The 24,433-nt window shown below is 41.2% G+C and overlaps 1 protein-coding gene across 1 annotated transcript in view; it reads left to right on the top strand.

The window, feature by feature from the left end:
• SLC9A9 (solute carrier family 9 member A9) overlaps positions 1 to 24,433 on the top strand; it is a gene marked incomplete at its 3' end in the record, with an annotated part of 980,651 nt that overhangs the window by 367,080 nt on the left and 589,138 nt on the right. Inside the window, 1 exon segment of the mRNA XM_080654659.1 lies at positions 8,439 to 8,554. Within this exon segment, the coding sequence (XP_080510785.1) occupies positions 8,439 to 8,554 (116 nt within the window).

The following is a 24,433-nucleotide window of genomic DNA, read 5'->3' as shown; positions in this document are numbered from 1 at the left end:
ATTTTATTGAATTCGTTTATCAGTTCTAATACTTTTTCAGTGAAATCTTTAGGATTCTCTATATAATGACAGTTTTACTCCTTCTTTTTCAAAGTGGATGTATATTTCTTTTACTTCTCAATTGCTTTGGCTAGGACTTTAAACACTATGGTGAAAAAAAGTTGTGAAAGCGGACAACTTTGTGTTGTTCTTAATCTTTAGGAAATGCTTTTAGTTTTTCTCCATTGACTATGATGTTAGTTATGTGCCATATATGTCCTTTATTATGTTGAGGTATGTTCCCTCTGTTCCCACTTTGCTGAGAGTTTTTATCATAAGTGAATGCTGGGTGTTGTCAAATGCTTTTTCTGCATCTGTTGATGCCATTATATGATTTTATCCCTTGATATTTACCCAATTTTGCATCCCAGGAATAAATTCCTCTTGATCATATTATGTCATCTTTTAAAAATATGTATCTACATATGTATTATTGATTTCAGAGAGAGGAAGGGAGAGGGAGAGAAGGGTAGAAACATCAATGATGACAGAGAATCATTGATCAGCTGTCTCTTGCATGCTCCCTACTGGGGATCAAGCCCACAACCTGGGCATGTGCCCTGATGGGAATTAAACAGGCAACCTCTCTGTGCATGGGATGTTGCTCAATCAACTGAACCACACCGGTCAGGCTGGCTGATCTTTTTAATGTATCACTGAATTCAATTTGCTAACATTTCGTTGAGGATTTTTACATCTATGTTCATCAGGAATATCGGCCTTCTTTTATAATGTATTTTTCTGGTTCTGGAATTGGGGTAATGGTGGCCTTGTAAAATGAGCTTGACAGCTTTCCCTCCTATTGAATTTTTTGGACTAGTTTGAGAATAGGTGTTAATTCTTCTTTTCTTGTTTATTCTTGACTCAGTCTTAGAAGATTGAATGTTTCTAGGAATTTATCCATTCCTTTCAGATTGTTTAATTTTTTGGCATATAATTTTTGTAGTATTTTCTTATACTGATTTGTATTTTTGTGATTTAAGTGTCACTTCTCTTTTATTTCTGATATTATTTATTTGGATCCACTCTCATTTTTCCTTGATGAGTCTGGTTAAAGGTTTATTAGTCTTATATATCTTTTCAAAGAAACAGTTCTTGGTTTTATTGATCTTTTGTATTATTTTTAAAATTTTATTTTGTTTATGCCTGCTGTGATCTTTATTATTTCCTTCCTTCAACCCATTGTGGGCTTTGCTTGTTGTTCTTTTTCTAGTTCCTTTAGGTGTAAAGTTAGATTGTTTATTTGTGATGTTTCTTGAGGTAGGCCTAAAATGCTATGATTCCTTCTTAGCATTCATTGCTTTCATTATCTTCCATAGATTTTGGTTGTTTTGTTCCCATTTTCATTTGTCTCAATGTAACTTTTGATTCTTTGTTGATCTTATTGTTAACCTACTGATTGTTTGTTAACGTGCTATTTAGCCTCCCTGTGTTTCTGTGTTTTTCAGTGTTTTCTTGTATTTGATTTCTAGTTTCATACTATTGTGTTTGGAGAAGATGTTTGATATGATTTGAATCTTTTGAAATTTATAGAGACTTGTTAGTGGCCTAACTTGTCATCTATCCTTGGAAACGTTCCGTATGCACTTGAAAATGATGTATATTCTGATGTTTGGGGTGAAATATCAATTAAAAACATCTGATCTAATGTGTAACTTAAGGCTAGTGCTTCCTTATTAACTTTATCTTTATGTCCATCAATATTTGCTTCATATATTTAGGTGTGCCTACATTGGGTACATAAATGTTTACAAGGGTTATATCCTCTTGTTGGGTTGATCCCTTTATCATTACAAAATGTTCTTTTCTGTCTCTTATTATAGCTTTTGTTTTAAATTCTATGTTGTCTAAATATGTATTGCCACCCCAGCATTTTAAAACAAGTTTTATTTGCATAAAATATATTCTCCATCTCTTCACTTTCATTCTGTGTCTGTCATTTGATCTAATGAGGGTTTTTCTCTTCTAGACAGCATATGTGTGGGTCTTATTTTCTTATACATTCAGCTACCATATGTCTTTTTATTGGGAGATTTAATTCACTTACATTTAAAGTGACTTTTGATAAGTATATAGTTATTGTCATTTTATTATTTACTAGTGGCCTGATGCATGAAATTCGTGCAAGGGGCTCAGCCCTCACAGCCGTGGCAGCTGCCGTGGCCCTCACAGCCCCGGCTTTATCTGAAAGGTTGCCCGGAACGATGTAAGGTCTAATTAGCATATTATGATTTTATTTTTATAGATATTTATGTTCTTTTTTCCTCCTTCTTCTTAAATAATTCCCTTTAACATTTATTGTAATACTGATTTGGTGATGATGAACTCTTTTAGCTTTATCTTGTCTTGAATGCTCTTAATCTCTTCTTCAATTTTAAATTATAGCTTTGCTCAGTGAGGTAGTCTTGGTTTTAGGTCCCTGCTGTTCAGTACTTTGAGTATTCTGTGTCAGTCCTTTCTGGCCTAAAATGTTTCTGCTGAGAAATCAGCTGACAGTCATATGGGAGCTCCCTTGTAGGTAATTAACTTCTTTCCCTTGTTGCTTTTAAGATTCTCTCTTTGTCTTTAACCTTTGGAATTTTAATTATGATGCGTCTTGGTGTGGACATCTTTAGGTTCATTTTATTTGGGACTCTCTGCACTTCCTGGAACTTATATGTCTATTTCCTTCTCCAGGTTAGAGAGGTTTTCAGTCATTACATTTTCAAGTATGTTCTTAATTGCTCTCTCTCTCTCTCTCTCTCTCTCTCTCTTTCTATCTCTCTCTCTGTCCCCCATCTCTTCTCCCGCTCCCTCTCTTTCTTTGGTATGAATGTTGTCTCAAAGGTCCCTTAAACTATCCTCATTTTTAATTCTTATTTTTCTTTTTTGCTGTTTTGATTGGGTGTTTTCTACTACCTTGTCTTCCAAATTACTGATTCTGTCCTCTATATCATCTAATCTGCTGTTCATTACTTCTAGTGTATTCTTCATTTCAGTTGTATTTTTCATTTCAGACTTATTCTCTTTTATAGTTTTTATGTACCCTTTTTATGCTTAGTATCTCTTTGCTGAAGTTCTCACTAAGTTTATTGAGCATCCTTATAACCTGTGTTTTGAACTCTGTTTCTGGTAGATTGCTTTCCTTCATTTCACTTAGTTCCTTTTCATAGTATTTCCCCTTTCTTTTATTTGGAACATGTTTCTTTGTCTCCTCATTTTGGCTACCTCTTTGTATTTGTTTCTATAAAGCAGATAGATCTGCTATGTCTCCCAGTCATGGTAGTGTGACTTTATGTAGTAGGTGTCTCATGGGGCTCAGTGGCAAAGTCTTCCTGATCACCTGAGTTGGGTGCTCCATGAGTGTCTCTTATGTGGGTTGTGTGTGCCCTTCTGTTTTAGTTGAGTCTTGATTGTTGTTAGCATGGTAGTGGGTTGGATTGAACCTCAGGCTGAGCAATTTTGAGAACTGGTCACAACCACAGTGTACAAGTGTCTGTGTAGAAGCTGACTCCATAGAGCTGGATTCACCCCTGCAGGTCTGGATTGTGCTGAGACCACCCTTTGGGTGTGCTTCTAGTGGAGCTAATTAGGTGGTACTGTATTGTGGCCTGAAGCTGGCCAACAGGTGTGTTGGTTCTGAAGCTTCTTGAAAGAGGCATCACTGCAAGCTAATGTCAGATGCTGCCTTTGATCAACCCAGGGCTAGCTGTTGGGAGCTACAAAACAATGCATAGTTGGTAGCTGCCTGTGCTAGGCCTGGATGGGCATGAGAAAGCCATGTTAGGATTTAAGGCTGGCTGCCACTAGTACCAGGTCTGGGGCAGGTCAGCAAAAGGCACAGGGCTTCCTGAGACCTGTTGCCTCTTGCCTGCTGCATGTATGGTTCAGCCACTGTTAGATCCTTGGGTGGTATGCGAGTTTGGTGAAGCAAGTTCTCACGGAGTCATCAGGTAGATTGAGTTGTTAATACAGATTCAGATTTGGTGCCAGTGCTGAGTCTGAGGCCATTCATCAAAAGTCACAGTTTACACTGAGTCCAGCAGCTACCTGCCAGGGGCCTGTGAACCTTTGTGGTAAGGTGGGGTCTCAGGAGTTACAGGTTGGAGCTAGTGTTGTTCATCAGACTAATGTAAATAGAAATTTGGTTTTGAGTGTGGAAGGTTCAACTCAGGGACTATGGCATCTGTCCCTCCAACCCTCACCTTGAAGCCACACAACTGTTTCTCTCTGTATGTCTCTGGCACCCCCTGAGACACTGTCTCTTCATCAGAGCCAGGGTGAGTGCCTGAGTGCAAGAGGCTGTAAGCAGGTCCTTAAAGAGGATGCTTGGGCTTCTAGCAGACTTCCATTTCACTTGGATGGGTGGAATCCTTGCTGATTTTCATAGCCAGATATTTTGTGGGCTCCTCTTCCTGACCTGGTATGCAGGCCTCTGCAGCTGAGATATCCCTCCTGATTCTCTACCAGCACATGTAGGTGTGGGGCCAACCTATTTCACATTTCTGTCTCTCCTACCAGTCTCTACATGGCTTCTTCTTTATATTTTTATAGGACTTCTGTTCACCTAGTCTTCAGATGGTTCTCCAGGTTGATTGTTCTATAATTTAGTTATAATTTTGAAGTTGTCCTGGGAGGTGAACACAGTGTTCATCTACTCTGACATCTTTACCAGAGCTCCTTAATGGGTTCATTTTTAGTCTTATTGGTGATATACTTATAACTAGTTTTTTAAATAATTAATAATATAGCAATAAGGAAAACAGCTCTGATTTATAAAATAGTGCCTGGACATAGAAGATGCACACTAATTATTGGTTTATTATAATTATTAATGATAATCACCATTGTTAAAAATGACCATATTGAGCTTTCCCTGAACTGGGCTTTATATGTATTTTTTTAGTGTTATCTTAAGGAAGGTATTTGAACTATAGTTATGTCCAGGAGTTGGTTTGAAGTAAATAAGTCTTTTTTACTTCAAACTGTGTGCATGTGTGTTTGTGTGTACATGCACAAGTGTTTCTCCTGATTTTGAAGCAATTAAAGAGCTTTATAGAGTTGGTGGTTTATAGTGTAGGCTTTGGTTACCAATTACCTGAGTTCGAATCCAGCTCCATCACCACTTATTTGACCTTAAATAAGTTACCTCTCTGAGTCTTAATTTTTTCATTTATAAAAAGGGATAGTTAACTCATAATATTCTAAGGATTAAATGACACATTGAATGTCTACACTGAGTGGCCAGATTATTATGATCTCTGAACGCATAATAATCTGGTCACTCAGTGTATATGTAAATATATATATTAGAGGCCTGGTGCATGAATTTGTGATTGGGTGGGGTCCAGCCAGCTTGGCCAGGTGGAGGGGACATGGGTGGTTGGCCGGCCTGCCTGCTGGTCAAACTCCTGGTTGAGGAGACAATTTGCATATTACCCTTTTATTATATAGGATAGAGGCCTGGTGAATGGGTGGGGGCTGGCCGGCCTGCCCTGATGGGGGCCCCAGATCAGGGTAGGGGGGTCCCCACTGGGAGGCAGGGCTGGCTGGGGCAAGGGCTGCTGGCAGTTTGCAGGCTGACCATGCCCCCGATTGAGGTGGGTGTCCCTGCTGGGGGGCGGGGCCAGCCTCGTTCAATCTGGTCTCTGGTTGTTCTGCCGTTTCAGTTGCTGGGCTTTTATTGCATAGGATGTATACCTAAGTATATTTGATTTTTATAAAATTTGAACTTATTATTTATTACCAGTTTATAATTCGCTTTATCAATTTACTTTTCTGTATATATTGTATTAATAGTTGCATAATAGTTCATCATATATATGTCCTATAAATAGTTCCTTGGACATTTAGATTGCTTTTAATTTTTCATTCATAAATAATAGTAATCAGAAATAAACTAAATATACATCTTTTGGTTTACATTTGATTATTTTTGGTGAGTTCATAGGAAACCATTAATTTATATCAATCTTTCCAAGCCTGGGTAGTATATTACATATATTTTTTATCCTACCCAGTCTAATGGCTTCTATTCAACAAAGGGCAAATCATTTTAATTCTGAGCCTTGGATTCCTAACCTGTAAAATTAACTAATGGATATAAAATTAAGAACTGTAGTCACAGGTCATAAAGTTTATATTGATTTTGGAGTCTGTTAAAGCTCAATATTTGCAGAGCAGCTTCAATGAGAAAGGACTGTGGTGAAGGAAGGCTAACAACAGAGGAGGATGAAGAAATGACTGAGAGCATTTCCGTGGTAATATCGGGACTGCCTAGAATGTCCCACTGTTGATCAGACCTGTAGTTTCCAATTCAGAGAGTGATTTTTACCCAACAGATAAAATTAAAATTTATGATTATTTTTATTGCTGTCTGTCTTGCTAAAATGCATACAGGGATCTTTGTGGGGTTTTGTTTGTTTGTTTGTTTGTTTGTTTCACTGATATAGCTTAAGCACCCACGACTGAGCCTGACACATAATAGGGGTTCAATAATAAATGTCTATTAAATGAACAAATATGCAGAATGAAGCTGCCTGGTACCTGTCAAAAGGCTGCACTCCCTTGTAACAAGCAGACCCTCCCCAGGATAAGTATGAGTGAGCTGCCATGATTGAGGCCTCTTATACTTGCCTCTTCCCAACAATAATCTGTGCCCTATGGCACAGTCTCTCTGATACGTTAATATCTTCAGCCCAGTTAAGATTCAAACTTCCCTACTGAATCCACATTCTTCATAGCAATGTTGGGTCTCTCAGCTCCAACTCATTATGGGTTGTCTTAATAGGTCACCATATAGAGTAGTATTATTTCCATGTTCTTTGGGGTAATCCATTGCTTCTCTTTTGTACTACCTAAAGCAACCACCTAATAGGAGAGTTGTGAGTATATTTTATGAGATAACACACAATGGAAACATATAGAACAACTTACCTAGGGAATACAATGTGGTAGCAAAAGCCTGGGCACTGGAGCCAAATCTCCACAGTTCAGATCTGGGGTTTGCAAATTAGCAACTGTGTCACCTTAAACAAATTACTTGATCACACTGTGTTTAGTTTTCTCATCTGTACACTATTAAGAGTATCTACTTTATAGGATTAATGTGTGAATTAAATGAGTTAAAACATGTGAAGAAATAGAAATACTAAGTAAGTATTGCGTATTTGATAAATATTATAATTACGAGTAATAATAATTTATTTGAAAATTTGTTATTAGCCAGAAACCAAGTATATATATATCTCAGGTAACCCTTAAAACAACGCTATGAGTTATGCCTACCTCATGAATGAAGCTCAAAAAGTTTTAGTAATGTCTTAAAATCATAGTAGTGAGTGGTAGAACCTGGTTTTAAATGCAATGCTATCTGAAATATTCTCTCACAGATAAATTTTTATTGACAGAATTTGAAGCATCTGCATTCTCTTTGACATTATAATTTCTAGTATCTGATTTCTAGCCTTCTTAGCCATGCTCACAACTTTAGAACATTTTAAAAGAAACTAACTTTAAATACATGTGAATATTTAAACATTCATCTATTGGTCTGAGGGTCTATAGTTTCTAAGGTCTCTTACCGTCACTTATATTGATTTGAATGTGGTCAAGGTCACCAATCTCTGTATTTCCCCTACTAGGATTTTAGCAAAATCCATCAGTCAACTAAATAATTAAGTACAATTTAAAAGCTATAGATTGGCATATGAGGACCAGAACAAACCATTTTCATTCCATGGAGTAGGCTTTGTAAGTTTATAAACCTTATAATCTCATGGAGAAACACACACACACACACAAAACAACAACAACCCAGCATTCAAAACGTAACCATTTCAGGATTCATTTTGAACAGTGTTGAATTACAGGCACTCTAACCTAATAGTGGTGTTCCACCCATTCTGGAAATGTCCTGACACCAGCAGTAGCTGAGAATCATCTATTGTAAAGTAACTGGTTGACAGCATGCCTTGCCAGTGGCCAATATCCTTCTCATCACAGTAACAGACTGGAAATGTAAACCCTTTCAGACACGCTTAGCAGACAAAACAATGAAAACTAAAAAGCAATCTATTTACAAGCATTAACCCAGCTGCTCTTTTTGTGAACATGATTTGCTATGTTGTATTTGACAGATTATTTTTATATCCTTTAGATTTATCTTGCTTTCATTAAAATGCACTATAGAATGTTCTCTTACTCCTTTACAGGTGAATGAGTTGTGATATTTGGTAAAAATGTTTTTCATAGACAAGAGATTTAGATAGTATATTGACAGCTAGCACGGCCATGAAGGCAGAATGATGTAATTTGTGCATGATGCTTATTTAGGGAGCCTATTAAATGTTAGCTTTGATGGCATAGGTTTGCACAGGATTCTACTTGATGTTTGAAGATCTTATTTTTCTCTTCGACAGGTTAATTATGTATGGCTTTGTAAAAGCTATGGTATATGCTGACCAGCTGAACAGTAGAGACTTCCATTTCACTGACCGCTTGTTTTTTGGTTCACTGATGTCAGCAACGGACTCAGGTAATTGCTCACCCGATATGCTTTCTTTTGAAGAATCAAACAGGTAAATTAAATATTTTCTAAGACCATCATCCAATTCTACACGGTAATTTCTTATTCCTATTTACTTGCAGTTGATATATCTGTTAGTGATTACAAAAAATAAAGAAAATAAAAGAAACAGGTGAATATTTTAATAACTCCAAAAAATGGATCTGAAAGCAACTTCAGTAGTGGGAAGCACACTTTAAAATTTATTATAGTTTATTTCTCTAGAATATATAACCATTTTGAGTTACAGTTCTTAATTTTTTTCTAACTTATCTTTTTCCCAAAAGTGATCTGTTGAATTAAATGGTAAAAATTACTTACTATGGAACTTTTCAAAAATATTAAGACTATGGAGAATTAAAATAATTATCTTCCACCCTTCAGCAGTTATCAAATACAGCCAATGTTTTTAACTGTACTCACCTACACTCCCTCTTTTTGTCATTATCATTATTAGTTTGTGTGGTAGTTTGTATGAATTCACATCCAAATAAAAAATACATATTACAATTGACTGATACGACTATTAGGTCTCTTTTAATCCATAGGTTCCCCTCCATCTTCTTCTTTTTTGTTCTGATCATTTATTTGTTGGGAAAAAAGGCAAATTATCTTGTGGTTGAATTAAATATGGTTCCTTATTTGTTCTTCTATCCTCTGTATTTCTTGTAAACTGATAGATAAATCTAGAGACTTAATCAGATTCAGATTTATTTATTTATTTATTTATTTATTTATTTATTTATTTATTATCTATCTTGGCAAGAAGGGATTAAGAAGTACAGATTGTAGTTACAGGGATGTAAAGTACAGCATAGGTAATATAGTCAATAATATTGCAATAACTATGTATGGTGTGAAATTTGTGGGAGATTTATCCTCAGGATGATTATTTAGTAAGTTATGTAATGTCTAATCACTAGGTTGTACACGTGAAACTAATATATTGTATGTCAACTGTTATTGAATAAAAAATTATTTAAAGTAATAAATAAATTAATAAATAAAACAAAGCAAACAGACAATGAGTATGTACTGTGTGATGATATTTATGCATTTATATGGAAGCACATCTATGTCTGTAAAAAAGAAAACTTCAAAATTTCATAGAAGTGATAAAAATAACCAGTCATTTTTATATCATGTTAGTAAAACACTTTGAAGTATAATGACAGGATCTTGAAGGAAAATCTTCAAATGCAATATGATATCGTGCATTCCATGATGCAAACAAAAGTTCAGTGACTTCACATATTACATGTAGGCCGCACACCTTGACATGCTCAGGCAGCTAACAAGTGTTAAGAATCCCCAGTGCTTGATGATGCCTGAGCCCTGGAGGCTGGCTTTTAGAAGGCAACTACTAGCTCATGTTAATGGAATTTAGAAAATTCACTCTGGCATTATCCTGTCTAGAGTCTAAATCAATGCATGGGTAATGTATTTATTGGAATTAGATGCCAAGAGGAATGCAGAACACAAAGTCAAAGTCTCTGCTTTGCTAATGTTGAGTCCAACCAGCTTCTACTTGACAAGTGTGATAGTCCCATGTTATTGCTATTATTGTGAGCTGGGAGATCTGAGGCTTAGTTTAGTTCCTGCTACTGACTCACAGGATAGATCATGTGATACTTAACCTGTCAAGGCTTAGTTTACTCACATGTTCCTAGAAGGATTAGAAGATTGCTGAGGTCACTTCCTGCTCTACCTTAGTAGTTGTCTAGCTTGTGCATACTGCACTCATAGAACTTACATGGGGAGTTGGTGAAAATGGAGATTATCTAGCTCCACCTCCAAAGACTGTGATTCAGTTGGACTGGGGTGGAATGCAAAACTGCAGTTCTCACAAGTGTCTGATGCTAATGGTGCCAGGGTAGAGACCTGAAGAATATAAGTAAGAATTGATGAGGGAAATATTCGCATTTCTGAGCAAATGTGGTGAATTATAGAGAGTGAAGTAAGCTCAGCACTGATGTCTTTAGGCTGAGTTAAATATCAGTTTATGCACTTGTAGGACAAGTATGTAATTTCAAGGGTAACATTACTTTTTATCGTAATTGTAATAAAGGTGAATTTCCCCTACAATATGTATTCTCTCCTCAGAAGACATGATCCAGAAGTCCTAGTTCCCAGGGCACTGCAGAAGAGTAGAAAATGCTGCTAGAAAATTTCTGAAACTTGCACCTCCTGGAGTAGGGACTTCCCACCAGAGAGGGCACCAGCTGGCTTATTTCCTGGCAGTCTCCATTATGCAGCTTTCTCATTTTGTGCTACCTAAAATTACCAATAGGTGTTGTCCTAATTTTAGGGCAAATTGAACTCAAGGGCAAGTGTGAGCTAGGGGATGTCCCAGCTCCTTATGTTTGTGATTAAACCGTCTGACAGCTCCAGGAAATTCTCCCCATAAAAGAATTAATTAAGGATAGATCATAAACTTTCAATCCTAAGAGAAACTACCACTAAAAATAAAACAGGCATGGGATGGGATAGGAAAGTTACTAAAAATGAGGCCAGGACGGGGCCTTCCAGTGGCCAGATCATCCTGGGTGTTGAAAGGTCTGCTCATTAAGACTGGAGTCATAGATGAATGAAGCACCGCTTTCAGGGTTTCAACTTTTCTGAATCTCACTTGTCATGTCCTTAAAATCCTATCTAATAAAAGAGTAATATGCAAATTAACCATCACTCTGTGACAAAATGGTGGTGCCCATAGCCACAAGATGGTGGTGCCCAGTCCTCTCAGCCCCGCCGCAGTCCCCCAGTCTCAGGGAGGGCTGCCACTGAGAGCCTGCAGAGTAAGCGGCCTGCCTGAATGCTGCTCAGAGGCCCTCCTGACCCTTTATAAAAAAAAAAAATTCACTCCACATGGCCGGATCCCCTGCCAGCGGTGGCAGCCTGGGGTCTCAACCACTGAGTCACACCAGGCAGGAAGATATGGAGGAATCTTAAATGTTTCTTTTTTAAAAAATATATTTTATTGATTTACAGAGAGGAAGGGAAAGAGATAGAGAGCTAGAAACATCTATGAGAGAGAAACATCGATCAGTTGCCTCCTGCACACTCCCCACTGGGTATGTGCCCTCAACCAAGGTACATGCCCTTGACTGGAATCAAACCTGGGACCCTTGAGTCTGCAGGCCGATGCTCCATCCACTGAGCCAAACCAGTTAGGGTTGTCCAATATGCTAAAGAAAAAACTCTAATAAAGAGGGAATATGCAGGGGAGGGCATTTGGGGATGACTGGGTTGTCAGGGGAGGGCAGTTGGGGACGATCGGCCTGGCAGGGGAGCAGTTAGGCATCGATCAGGCTGGCAGGGGAGTGGTTAGGGGGTGATCAGGCTGGCAGGCAGAAGTGGTTAGGGGCAATCAGGAAGGCAGGCAGGCGAGCAGTTGGGAGCCAGCAGTCCTGGATTGTGAAAGGGATGTCTGAATGCCTGTTTTGGGATCGGGCCTAAATAGGCAGTTGGACATCCCCTGAGGGGTCCCAGATTGGAGAGGGTGCAGGTTGGGCTGAGGGACACGCCACTCCCCCAGTGCACAAATTTCATGCACCGGGCCTCTAGTAGATACTATAAATACAAAACATACCAGAAATGGTTACAGAATTGCTATAAAATAAAATGAAATGCTATATAGAATTTTTTTTGTAAGTTGCTAAGCATTAACAAATAAAATATTACTAACAATGGATTCTTCCAAGAAACATGTTGACTTTTTTTATAACACTGTTATAACAGTGTTATGTTTATAATTGAACATAAAATTGCCAGATATCCATTCTTTTTTAAGTAGCCATGAGGAAATAATTGTTTTCTCTTCATATTTTTTACTTGCCCAAACACTTTCATGGTAAATAACAAATGTAAATAGGTTAAAAAGGAAAAATAGTCTAATGATATTTATTTTTATATAGGTTCTCTACTTTTTGTAATATATGCTGACATTTAAATATTTAATATTCAGACTACTTTTCCTACACTTCCAGATGCTGCTTCTGTAGTCACATTAAGGCATTACAAAATGTAGTATAAAGGCTTGGGTACTAGGTCTGGATTATATAAATCATAGTCCTCTGATAGAATAATTGAACATGGGTGTTTAAGCCTTTTATTTCCTGCTCACTCATCCCTCTTCACCCCATCTTATCCCAACCACATAATGTAGAGCCAAATTCAGATTTGTGTTTGAGTTGGTATTTCAAGCCAATTCCACTGCTTCTCTAATTAAAGGATCATTTGTTTTGTAAGTTGACTGCTAGTCTACATCCTGAGCCAGCCACTGTAGCTTATCCCATGTGATGTGTATCTGCAATCACCATTGCCCGTAGCCATGCTCTGAGTGCCTGGACAAAAAATATGGCTTCTCCTGCAAGGTGCTCAAGGGGGGTTTCCCTGTAACAACCTGTCCAATGTGGCAAAATGATTATTATTCTCTCTCTGGCATAATCAGATAGGAGCACTGCACAGGTGTGTGGCACTGAGTTTTCATCTTTTCAATTATTAACACTTTAAGCAAATAAGAGTCTTGCATAATGAAAGCATTTTAATACACCATACATGCAGGTCATTCTTTTCATTTAACCTTTAAGTTGTAGGGAAAAGCCACGTTCATCTTTTAAAGTTTGCTGCAGTGTAACTATTCCAGAAGCACATGAACTATCTTACCTTTGACTGTGTTGATAATGGGAAGACACTTTCTATTTGGGGTTGCTATCGTTATGGCTGCAGGGCGATGTATGAGCTGCACTGCTGTTTTGATAAAAATAGGTATTAACTACCAGTCACAGAGCTTCTCATTTCACAGTAGCTCCTCAGAAGAACAGCATATTGGGGGGGGGGGGGGCCTGGGGGGAGGGGAGGGGGAAAGCCTTTCCAAAGCAGCAAGAGGGAACATCTACATAAATAATGGTGATTGGTCATGTGTATAAAAATATTTTAATTAAAATTTTTTAAATTAAACAGGCCATTTTGTTGAATCCTGCTCTGCTCTTTGCACCGAGCTTAGCCTCGAGGAAGATAGCTGATTAAGAGAACAAAGAACCTATAATTAAACACAGAACTGTTATTTTTGGAGAAAAGCTCTCCAGTTAGGGTGACCTATCTGGACTGTCTCTCATATTTTTTCATTTATCACTGAACTCTTTAGTAAAAATTCTGATTTCTTTCTAAAACAGGAGAAATGATTGCTAACACCATGGTTCGTAATCAGAAGGGTTTTTATTTTTCAGTTTGGTTTTTCTTCAGTCCCTTTGATCACACACTCTCTTCAGTGTTATTTGCAATATTTAATTGTGGTCTTCATTATTTCCTTTTGTTTGGATTTCATCTTCTTTTTAAAGTCATCTTTATTTTGTTTGAGGGTTGTTGTTTTTTCACATCTGGCCCCATCTGCCTCTGCATTTCAGTTTGTGGTTACTCATTACTTGTGTTACCAACATTCTACACAGAATTCATGAAAAAAACACACAAAACTGAATAACTTTCTATTCACAGACAAATAAATAAGAAGTATGTAATTTACAAAGCAATTTCTTCAGTACCAGGGTTGGCTCAGAAAACAAAACAACATTCATTGAATATCTGCTAAGCAGCATATGATGAGATGAGATGATTTTATAATCATATTCTGAAAAGGAAAGGCTCACGCACAATGTATGGCTCATGGCCTGGAACCATTTTCCTAGTTACCTGGAGAAAAACTTGGGTGACACTACTTTTAGTATCTAGCACTAGTAGAGCAATATTATATTAGTATTGCATGGGAAAACAATGGGAGTGGTAAGGGAATATTCACTTAATTTGGAGGTTGGGAGGGTGGGGTTTACACCTCTGAGGAAGTCAACATACTTGCCATTAAAGGCAGAGGCTTCTAGAGACTGCAGCAGACCAGCCATTTTCACTATGCAATGTGTGTTTCAAGCTTGCACACAGTGCATTCAACAGTACTTGGCTGTGAAATTTGATGTCTATCCAATTCCATGGTAAGCACACTGGGAGAACATCAGTTTAAAAGCATCTAATAAACCTAGGTCTATAAAACACCATCATATAAACCCAGGTTCTATTATTTTTTATTTATTTATTTATTTATTTATTTATTTATTTTTTAGGATTATAGATGATTTTTATTTCTTTTTTTTAAAATAAATCTTTATTCAGATTATTACAATTTTTTCTCCTTTTCCCCCCCATAGCTCCCCTCCACCTGGTTCCCACCCCACCTTCTGCCCTTACCTCCCCCCCACTGTCCTCATCCATAGGTGTATGATTTTTGTCCAGTCTCTTCCTGAACCCCCCTATACCCCTTTCCCCCTGAGAATTATCAGTCCACTCCCTTTCTATGCCCCTGATTCTATTATATTCACCAGATTATACTGCTCCTCAGGTTTTTAATTCACTTGATTTTTAGGTTCACTTGTTGGTAGATATGTATTTGTTGTTCATAATTTTTATCTTTACTTTTTTCTTCTTCCTCTTCTTTAAGAATACCTTTCAGCATTTCATATAATACTGGTTTGGTGGTGATGAACTCCTTTAGCTTTTTCTTATCTGTGAAGCTCTTTATCTGCCCTTCAATTCTGAATGATAGCTTTGCTGGGTAGAGTAATCTTGGTTGTAGGTTCTTGCTATTCATCACTTTGAAAATTTCTTGCCACTCCCATCTGGCCTGCATAGTTTCTGTTGAGAAATCAGCTGACAATCATATGGGTGCTCCCTTGTAGGTAACTAACTGTTTTTCTCTTGCTGCTTTTAAGATTCTCTTTTTGTCTTTTGCTCTTGGCATTTTAATTATGATGTGTCTTGGTGTGGTCCTCTTTGGATTCCTTTTGTTTGGGGTTCTGTGTGCTTCCTGGACTTGTAAGTCTATTTCTTTCACCAGGTGGGGGAAGTTTTCAGTCATTATTTCTTCAAATAGGTTTTCAGTATCTTGTTCTCTCTCTTCTTCTGGCATCCCCATAATTCTGATGTTAGTACGCTTGAAGTTGTCCCAGAGGCTTCTTACACTATCTTCAACTTTTTGGATTTTTTTTTTGCTTTTTGCTTTTTCGGTTGAGTGTTTTTTGCTTCTTTGTATTTCAATTCTTTGACTTGATTCTTGTGTTCCTCTAGTCCAGGGGTGGGCAAACTTTTTGACTTGAGGGCCACAATGGGTTCTTAAACTGGACCGGAGGGCCGGAACAAAAGCATGGATGGAGTGTTTGTGTAAACTAATATAAATTCAAAGTAAAGGAGCAGATGGGAGAGCTAGAGAACCAGATAGAACAGCTGGATCTGGCCCGCGGGTCGTAGTTTGCCCAAGGCTGCTCTAGTCTGTTGTTGGGTCTCTGTATAATATTTTTTATTTCAGTCAGTGTATGTTTAATTTCTAGTTGGTCCTTTTTCATATCTTCTAGGGTCTCGTTATATTTATCGGCCTTTTCTAGGATATTCTTGAAAAGCCTTATAACCGTGGTTTTGAATTCTATATCCAGTCGTTTGTTTTCCTCCATTTCTTTCGTTTGTGATCTGTTTCTTTGATGCCGCATTTTCACTGCTTCCCTGAGTTGGTAGGGTAGATTTGTGTGCTAGGTTTCCTATATGGCCCAGTGGGTCGGCCTCCCCAGTTAACCTGAGGTGGACACTCTTGGTGCACCCCTTTGTGGACTGTGTGTACAGCCTTGTTGTAGTTAAGTCTTGATTGTTGTTGGTATCACTGGGAGGAACTGACCTCCAGGCCAGTTGGCTGTAAAGATCCGCTGTGTCTACGCTGGGAGAAGTTCGGTGCTGGAGACAGCCTTATAGGATTAGACTTGCCAAATTGCAATAGCCTCTGTGCTCAGCTTGGATGGGGTTGAGTCTCAGGGCAGAGCAGACAGTCTTGGCTTCCAGTCAGCCTTGCCATTGCACGCATGCCTCTAGACCTCTGCCTTCCCTGGCTCCCAAGTCTCCGCCTGAGAGTCCAGATTCCCCCCACAAGAGCGTGGGTCCCCAGGGGTTCGCCTGGAACTGGGGTTCAGTGCAGTCAGAACTGGGGCTCAGTGCAGTCAGGAGCTTCTGACTCCCTTCCACTAGGGAAAGCCTGTGGCAACCTCCGCAGCCTTTGTGCACACTGGCGCGCCGCCTCCAGACCCCTGCCTGCCGGGGCTCCCCCGGGTCTCCCCTGGCTCTCCGATTCTCCGGGTGCCTTTCTCTCTAGCTGACAGTCCAGACTCCCCCTGTATGAGCCTTGGTCCATGGGGGTTCGCCCGGAACTGGGGTTCAGTGCAGTCAGAACTGGGGTTCAGTGCAGTTGGAAGCTTCCTTCCCCCTTCCGCCAGAGAAAGTCAGCCAGGCTCTCAGCCGCCCTTCCTCTCTGCGCGCACAAAGACCCTTTGCCATACCTCCAATTCTCTGTGAGCTTTTCTCTTTCCTTCTAGTTGTAGAATTTTCACTCAGCCAGCTTTCCTATGGTTCTGGATGGTGTCCGTTCTGTCTTTTAGTTGTAGTTTTGAAATTGTTGTGCGAGGCAGCAGTTTAGGTGCTTACCTATGCCGCCATCTTGGTTTCTCTCTATTATTTTTTTATTGTTCACAGTATTACAGAATATCCCCAATTTATCACCCTCCTCCCAGCCCCTGCCCCACCCCAGGTCTTCACACCCCTATTGTCTGTGTCCATGGGTTATACATATATGCTTACATGTTCTTTGGTTAATATCTTTCCAGCTCTGAGGTCTGCTCATCTGTTCCATGCATCCATGCCTCTTGTTCTATTTTGTTCATCAGTTTATTTTGTTCATGACACCCCACACATAAGTGAGATCATGTGATACTTGTCTTTTTCTGACTGGCTTATTTCATTTAGCATAATACACTCCAGGTCCATCCATGCTGTCGTAAAGGGTAAGAGATCCCTGTGGGTTTTGTTTGTTTGGTTGGCTTTGTTTTTTTGTAGCCGCATAGTATTCCATTGTGCAAATATGCCACAGCTGACTTATCCATTCATTTACTGATGGCACTGGGCTACTTCCAGATCTTAGCTACTGTGAATAATGCTGCTATGAACATTTATGCAGAAATAAAAATAACAGTGCAGATTTATATTATATATCTCTTTTAAAAGAACTCAAATTGCTTTCATACACAGTATTTCAGTTATTTTCATAGTTTTCTTGGGTAAAGAGGATCCATATCTCAGGTGACATTACTGAGGAAGAGAGAAATTTTGGGATTTTTCTCAAAATTTTATAGTAAGGCAATGAATGGAAAATTGATACAGAACCCAACACTTCTATTTCATTAAATGACTAGACTGGTTTATGCAAGACACTGACATCTATGTGATTAAAATATGTTGTTGACTGTAGCTAACCTGCCACTAGCTCTAAAATTAGGAACGTACCTACTTCTACCCATCAAAGCAATGGTGCATTTAAGTCAGTATTTAGAAGCCATCCAAAGCCACATATTTTTAAAAAAATATATTTTATTGATTTTTTTTACAGAGAGGAAGGGAGAGGGATAGAGAGTTAGCAACATCAATGAGAGGGAAACATCAATCAGCTGCCTCCTGCACACTCCCTACTGGGTATGTGCCTGCAACCAAGGTACATGCCCTTGACTGGAATCGAACCTGGGACCCTTAAGTTCACAGGCTGATGCTCTATCCACTGAGCCAAACCAGTTAGGGCCAAAGCCACATATTGGCAGCAATCAAAAACTTCTTATGAATTTTACTACCTGGAGATAATGTCACCAAGTGGTAACCATTACTTAAGTGTGTACACATATATAATCTAACTAGAGGCCCTGTGCACGAAATTTGTGCATGGGGGCGGGGGGTGTCCCTCAGCCCAGCCTGCACCCTCTCCAATCTGGGACCCCTCGAGGGATGTCTAACCGCCCATTTAGGCCCGATCCCAGTAGGGACCCCAGTAGGATCGGGCCTAAACGGGCAGTCGGACATCCCTCTCACAATCCAGGACTGCTGGCTCCCAACTGCTCGCCTGCCTGCCTTCCTGATTGCCCCTAACCGCTTCTGCCTGCCAGCCTGATCACCCCCTAACCACTCCCCTGCCAGCCTGATTGATGCCTAACTGCTCCCCTGCCAGCCTGTTTGCCCCTAACAGCCCTCCCCTGCAGGCCTGGTCACCCCTAACTGCCCTCCCCTGCAGGCCTGGACACCTAGAACTGCCCTCCCCTGCAGGCCTGGTCCCCCCCAACTACTCTCCCCTGTAGGCCTGGGTCCGCCCCAACTGCCCTTCCCTGCAGGCCCGGTCGCCCCCAACTTCCCTCCTCTGCTGGCCTGGTCACCCCTAACTGCCCTGCCCTGAAGGCTTGATTGCCCCCAACTGCCCTCCCTTGCAGGCCTGGTCCCTCCCAACTGCCCTCCCCTGCTGGCCATCTTGTGGCGGCCATCTTGTGTCCACATGGGGGCAGCCATCTTTGACCACATTGGGGCAACCATCTTGTGTGTTGGAGTGATGGTCAATCTGAATATTACTCTTTTATTAGATAGGATAGAGGCCTGTTGCACGGGTGGGGGTCGGCTGGTTTGCCCTGAAGGGTGTCCCGGATCAGAGTGGGTGTTCCCTTGGGGTATGGGGCGGCCTGGGAGAGGGTCCTGTGGTGGTTTGCAGGCTGGCCATGCCCCCTGGTGACCCAAGTGGAGGCCCTGGTATCTGGGATTTATTTATCGTCTCTAATTGAAACTTTGTAGCCTTAAGCGGAGGCCAAGGCAGGCCAGGGTGTGTGGAAAGCTTGGCTTCCTCCATTACTGGGGAAACCCAGGCCTCCTGCTTGCTCTGTGACTGCAGCCATCTTGGTTGGGTTAATTTGCATACTCACTTCTGATTGGCTTGTGGGCATGGCTTGTGGGTGTAGCAGAGGTGTGGTCAATTTGCATATTACTCTTTTACTAGATAGGATTGGAGTATCACCACAGCCAGTCAATTATCTGCAATCTAAGAAACTGAGGTTCAAAACTTAAGTGGCATTTCAGTTTACAAGGCTTGTAAGTGGCGAAGATGGGAGACAAAGTATTTTCAATATTCTTTGTCTTATATAACTACTATTTTGAAAAATACAGGGTGAGGAAAAAGTAGGTTTACAGTGTTCATATGAAAAATAATGGAATAATCCCAATATATAAAAATGCTAGATCTGTCACATCTGCAATGACCAGAGGCTCGACCAACCGGAAGTCAGTCCTGCAGTCAGTGCTGGGTTGCTGTGGCGATCCATCACTGACTGCCGGGATGCAGGCACCTCAGCTGAGGCGACCCAGCACTGACTGCTGAGGGGACTGCGATCAGGCCCGGACAGAGGCTGGGAGAGAAAATCAGGATCTGATCACAGCCCCTGTAGCAGTCAGTGCTGGGTCCCCATGGTGGAAGTCAGTTCTGCAGTCATTGCTGCGTCGCTATGGTGACCCAGCAATGACTGCAGTGCTGTGGGTGCCTCAGCTGAGACAACCCAGCACTGACTGCTAAGGGGGCTGCAATCAGGCCCAGACAGAGGCCAGGAGAGAAAAGCAAGGTCTGATTGACCCAGAACTGACTGTAGCACTGTGGGCACCTCAGCTGAGGTGACCCAGCACTGACTGCTGAGGGGCCTGCAATCTGGCCCAGAGAGAGGTCGGGAGAGAAAAGCAAGGTCTGATTGCAGCCCCTGTAGCAGTCAGTGCTGGGTCAGCATGGCAGAAGTCAGTCCTGCAGTCAATGAACATAGGGTCAATTAATATCTCTTTGAGAGGAGTTTAGAATATAAAGTACAGTGTAGAGCAATTACTTATATTATTTCACATAAAACTCTTTTCACCTAAGATATTTTCCTTTATTTAAAATGTATCTTTATTGTTGACAGTATTACAGATGTTGCTTTGTTTTAGTTTTTTCCCCCCCCATTGATCTCTTCCACCCTGCACCCGCCCCTTCCAGGTCTTCGCCAGACTATTGTCTGTGTCCATGGGCTATTCCTATCTAATACATAAAAATCTAGAAAGATTTAGAGAAAATAAAATAAAAAATATTCCAGGTAAATATTGAACAGAAGAGCTGAAGTTGCTGCATGAATACTGGATACAGGCTTGAAGCCAAAACACAACTCATGAGATACAGTTAGTCATTGTAACATAACAAAAGGTTCCTTTCACTAAAGAGATAAGATGGTTCCCAATACTTATACACATAATAGAACAGTGTGGGGGTTCAGAATGAGCCTCACCAAGATGTGTCTCAGTGGTATGCAGATTTTTGAGCTAAGGGCAATTTTAGCTTCATGCTCAAGTGAAAATTCTGTCCCTCCCTTTAACTACCTAAAAATAAATTGAATTAGAGGCCTTGCCCATAATAACACATTAGCCTATGTAATAAAAGGCTAACATGCAAATCAACTGAACAGCAGAAAGACCAGTTGCTATGACACGCACTGACCACCAGGGGGAAGATGCTCAATGCAGGAGCTGTCCTCTGGTGGTCAGTGTGAACCCACAGGGGGAGTGCCGCTCAGCCAGAAGCTGGGCTCATGGCTGGCTAGCGCAGCAGCAGTGGTGGGAACCTCTCCCACCTCTGCAGTAGCACTAAGGATGTCTGACTGATGGCTTAGGCCTGCTCCCCAAAGGGATCAGGCCTAAGCCATCAGTTGGACATCCCCTGAGGGCTCCCAGACTGCAAGAGGGTGCAGTCTGGGCTGAGGGACACCCCCCCAAGTGCACGAATTTCATGCACTGGGCCTCTAGTCCTAATATATAAAAACCCAGGGTCCGTAATGACCGCCGAACACTAGGCTGTTTGAGCAGCAGGCTCTGGTGGGTGGGGACTAGTGAGTGGGCTAAACTGCTGACGTCTCATGGAGAGAGAGAGGCGGGGCTGATCAGCAGCTACTGTGGCTGCTGGCGAGGCCCACAGAGAGAGAGAGAAGCAGGGTCTGATCCGCAGCCTCATCAGCAGCCGCGCCTCTCTCTCTCCAAGAGATCAGTAGTTCAGCCCACTTGCCAGCAGCCTGGGGTGGCTGTTGATCAGCCCCACCTCTCTGATCAGGCCCAGAGATAAGCCTGGAGACACTGACTGGCATAGAAACTGAACAATCAAAACCAAATCTGGGTGAACTGTGAGGAGTCAATAGCTGCCTAGGAGGCGGAGCTTCTGATACTGACTGGCATAAAAACCGACCAATCAGGGTAAGGGAAAAAGTAGCTTACAGCCATAGTTAATATCAGACATCACTGCCGGTCATTTGTTAGGAGCTACAGGCACTGGGCTGAAAACAAACTGAGAGCATCACTGACCCAGTTTGGAAGCATGCAGAGGAGACAAAATGGCAGCGGAATAGACAGACGTGTCCTGAGCCTTGTCCCAGAGCAAATAGAGGGAGCAGCTGAAACGAGTGGAATCTAGCCCGTATTGGTGAAGGAGGCACAGCTGGTGAGACAGTTTGCAGCTGGGAAGGGCAGAGATCCCTCCAATAAAGGTAAAATAAAAGATCTAGGCAGTAGAATCTGCCAGACCTCTGTTCCCAAAAGGTTGGTTGGGGAGAAACTACATGGCGCCAAGCCGCGTCCCTGAGGACAGGCAAAGCGTCTGACTGGAAAAAAAAAGGGGGGGGGGTGGTCCACGGGACTGAGGGAGGTAGGGGATTGTAGACCTTGGAGTCTGGATTTGGGATCTGAGCTCAAAGGCAGCCCTGTAGAGCTGCCGGACCGCGCAGTGCCAGCAAGAGAGGAACTTGCAGAGACGTGGTCCCTCCTCGCGCTGGGGCCTGCGCCTTTCTACACTGAACCTAGTTCGTAGGATCTTTAGGATAAAGACACTTACTGTGGCAGAGGTGCAGAAGAAGGGGTGAGCTTGTGGAATCTGGGGAGTGTAGGCAGCGGACGATCCAGGAGAGGTGGAAGCGAGTCTGGTGCTGAGTCATATCTAAGCCCGGTAGCCATTTTCTCCTGAGAAATAGCCCCTCCCTCCAGTCTCCAGGCAACCAATATAGCCACACCCAGATATCACCCTGAATAACACCATGGAATCTGAATACTCCCTGAGGCTATAGGATCTGCCCTAAAGAGAAATCTTTAGAAGCTAGGAACCTCAATTACAAGGCTACACCGCCAGGGCCCTTCAGAGTGCTTCAGTGTGCCTCGCTGGCGGACTTACTGTGGGTGCTCCTGTGAGCCGCCACTGGGAGTAAGCGCCTATCCACCACAGGTGCAGCAGCGAAAGCTGAATCTACCCACCCCATAACTACAGAACTCTGGGCATCACAGTCACACCTGTCCAGAGGGCAGGCCCCCTGAGCCACATCACCCCAACAGACAGTTCCTTGGTGCCACTGTGAGTCCCCACTGGGCACGCGTGATTTCAATTAAGAGTGCAAGACAGCAAAAATTGGGATACTCCCCTCCACGGCTGCTGACTTCTAGACACGGCAGTTGTGCCTCTCAAGCTTGCAGGCCTATATCAAGAGAACCCAAATAGCTCAAGTAGGGAGCTACACTAGATTACCAAGCCCAGGAGAACTGAGAGATTACACCAGTAGCACCATCACCAAAAGAACCTGGGTAGCAAAGCAATTGGATCTACAATTAAAACATTACAGGAAAACATGGGGAGACACAAAAGCAACACCCAAAGGAAAGAAAAAGAGGAATCACCAGAAAGGGAGTTAAATGAAATTGAAGCTAGCAGCTTAACAGAGAAAGAATTCAGAGTAATGGTTATAAGGATGTTTAAACGGATGGATTACAAATACACACAACTCAATGACAAATACACACAACTCAATGAGAACTATAAGGAGCTGAATGAGAATGTCACCAACATGAAAAGAAACCAAGAGGAGATGAAGAACGACATAGCTGCAATAAAGAACACATTAGAAGGCTTAAACAGTAGACTAGAAGAGGCTGAGGACCGCATCAGCGAATTAGAAGACAAGGTAGGAAAAAACACACAAACACAGCAGCAACTGGAAAGAAGACTTAAAAAGCAAGAGGAGAGCCTAAGGGAGCTGTGGGACAACACAAAACGAAACGATATTAGAATAATAGGGATACCAGAAGGAGAGGAAGAGAAGCAAGGAATAGAAAACCTGTTTGAAGAAATAATGACAGAAAACTTCCCTGATATTGGCAAGAAAAAAACTATGCAAGTCCAAGAAGTACATAGAATCCCAAACAAGTTGAACCCCAAAAGACCGACACCAAGACACATCATAATTAAATTGGCGAACACCAATGACAAAGTAAGAATCTTAAAGGCTGCCAGAGAGAGACAGAAAGTTACCTACAAGGGATCTCCTATTAGGATATCAACTGATTTCTCAACAGAAACACACCAGGCCAGAAGGGAATGGAATGAAATATACAAAGTGATGCAAAGCAAGGGTCTGAATCCAAGAATACTATACCCAGCAAGGCTATCATTCAAAATTGAAGGTGGAATCAGGAGCTTCACAGACAAAAAAGGGCTAAGAGAGTTTATCACTACCAAGCCAGCAATGCAAGAAATGCTAAAGGGACTGCTGTAAAAAGAAGAAAGAAAACGGCAAAAAGAAACACAAACACTAAGGGAAAATATGACAACAAACATGTACTTGTCAATAATAACATTAAACGTAAATGGATTAAATGCACCAATCAAAAGACATAGGGTAGCTGAATGGATAAGAAAACATGACCCATATATTTGCTGTCTACAAGAGACCCACCTCAGGGCAAAGGATTCACACAGACTGAGAGTGAAGGGATGGAAAAACATTTTTCAGGCAAATGGAAATGAGAAAAAAGCTGGGGTTGCGATACTTATATCTAATAAAATAGACCTCAAAGTAAAGGCCATAACAAGAGATAAGGAAGGCCACTACATAATACTAAAGGGAGCAATTCAACAAGAAGATATAA

The sequence above is a fragment of the Plecotus auritus genome (genome assembly GCF_963455305.1).
Source record: "Plecotus auritus genome assembly, chromosome: 2".
In the NCBI taxonomy this organism is placed as follows: domain Eukaryota; kingdom Metazoa; phylum Chordata; class Mammalia; order Chiroptera; family Vespertilionidae; genus Plecotus; species Plecotus auritus.
Note: the sequence above shows the minus strand (reverse complement) of the source record. Positions and strands in the feature narration are given on the sequence as shown.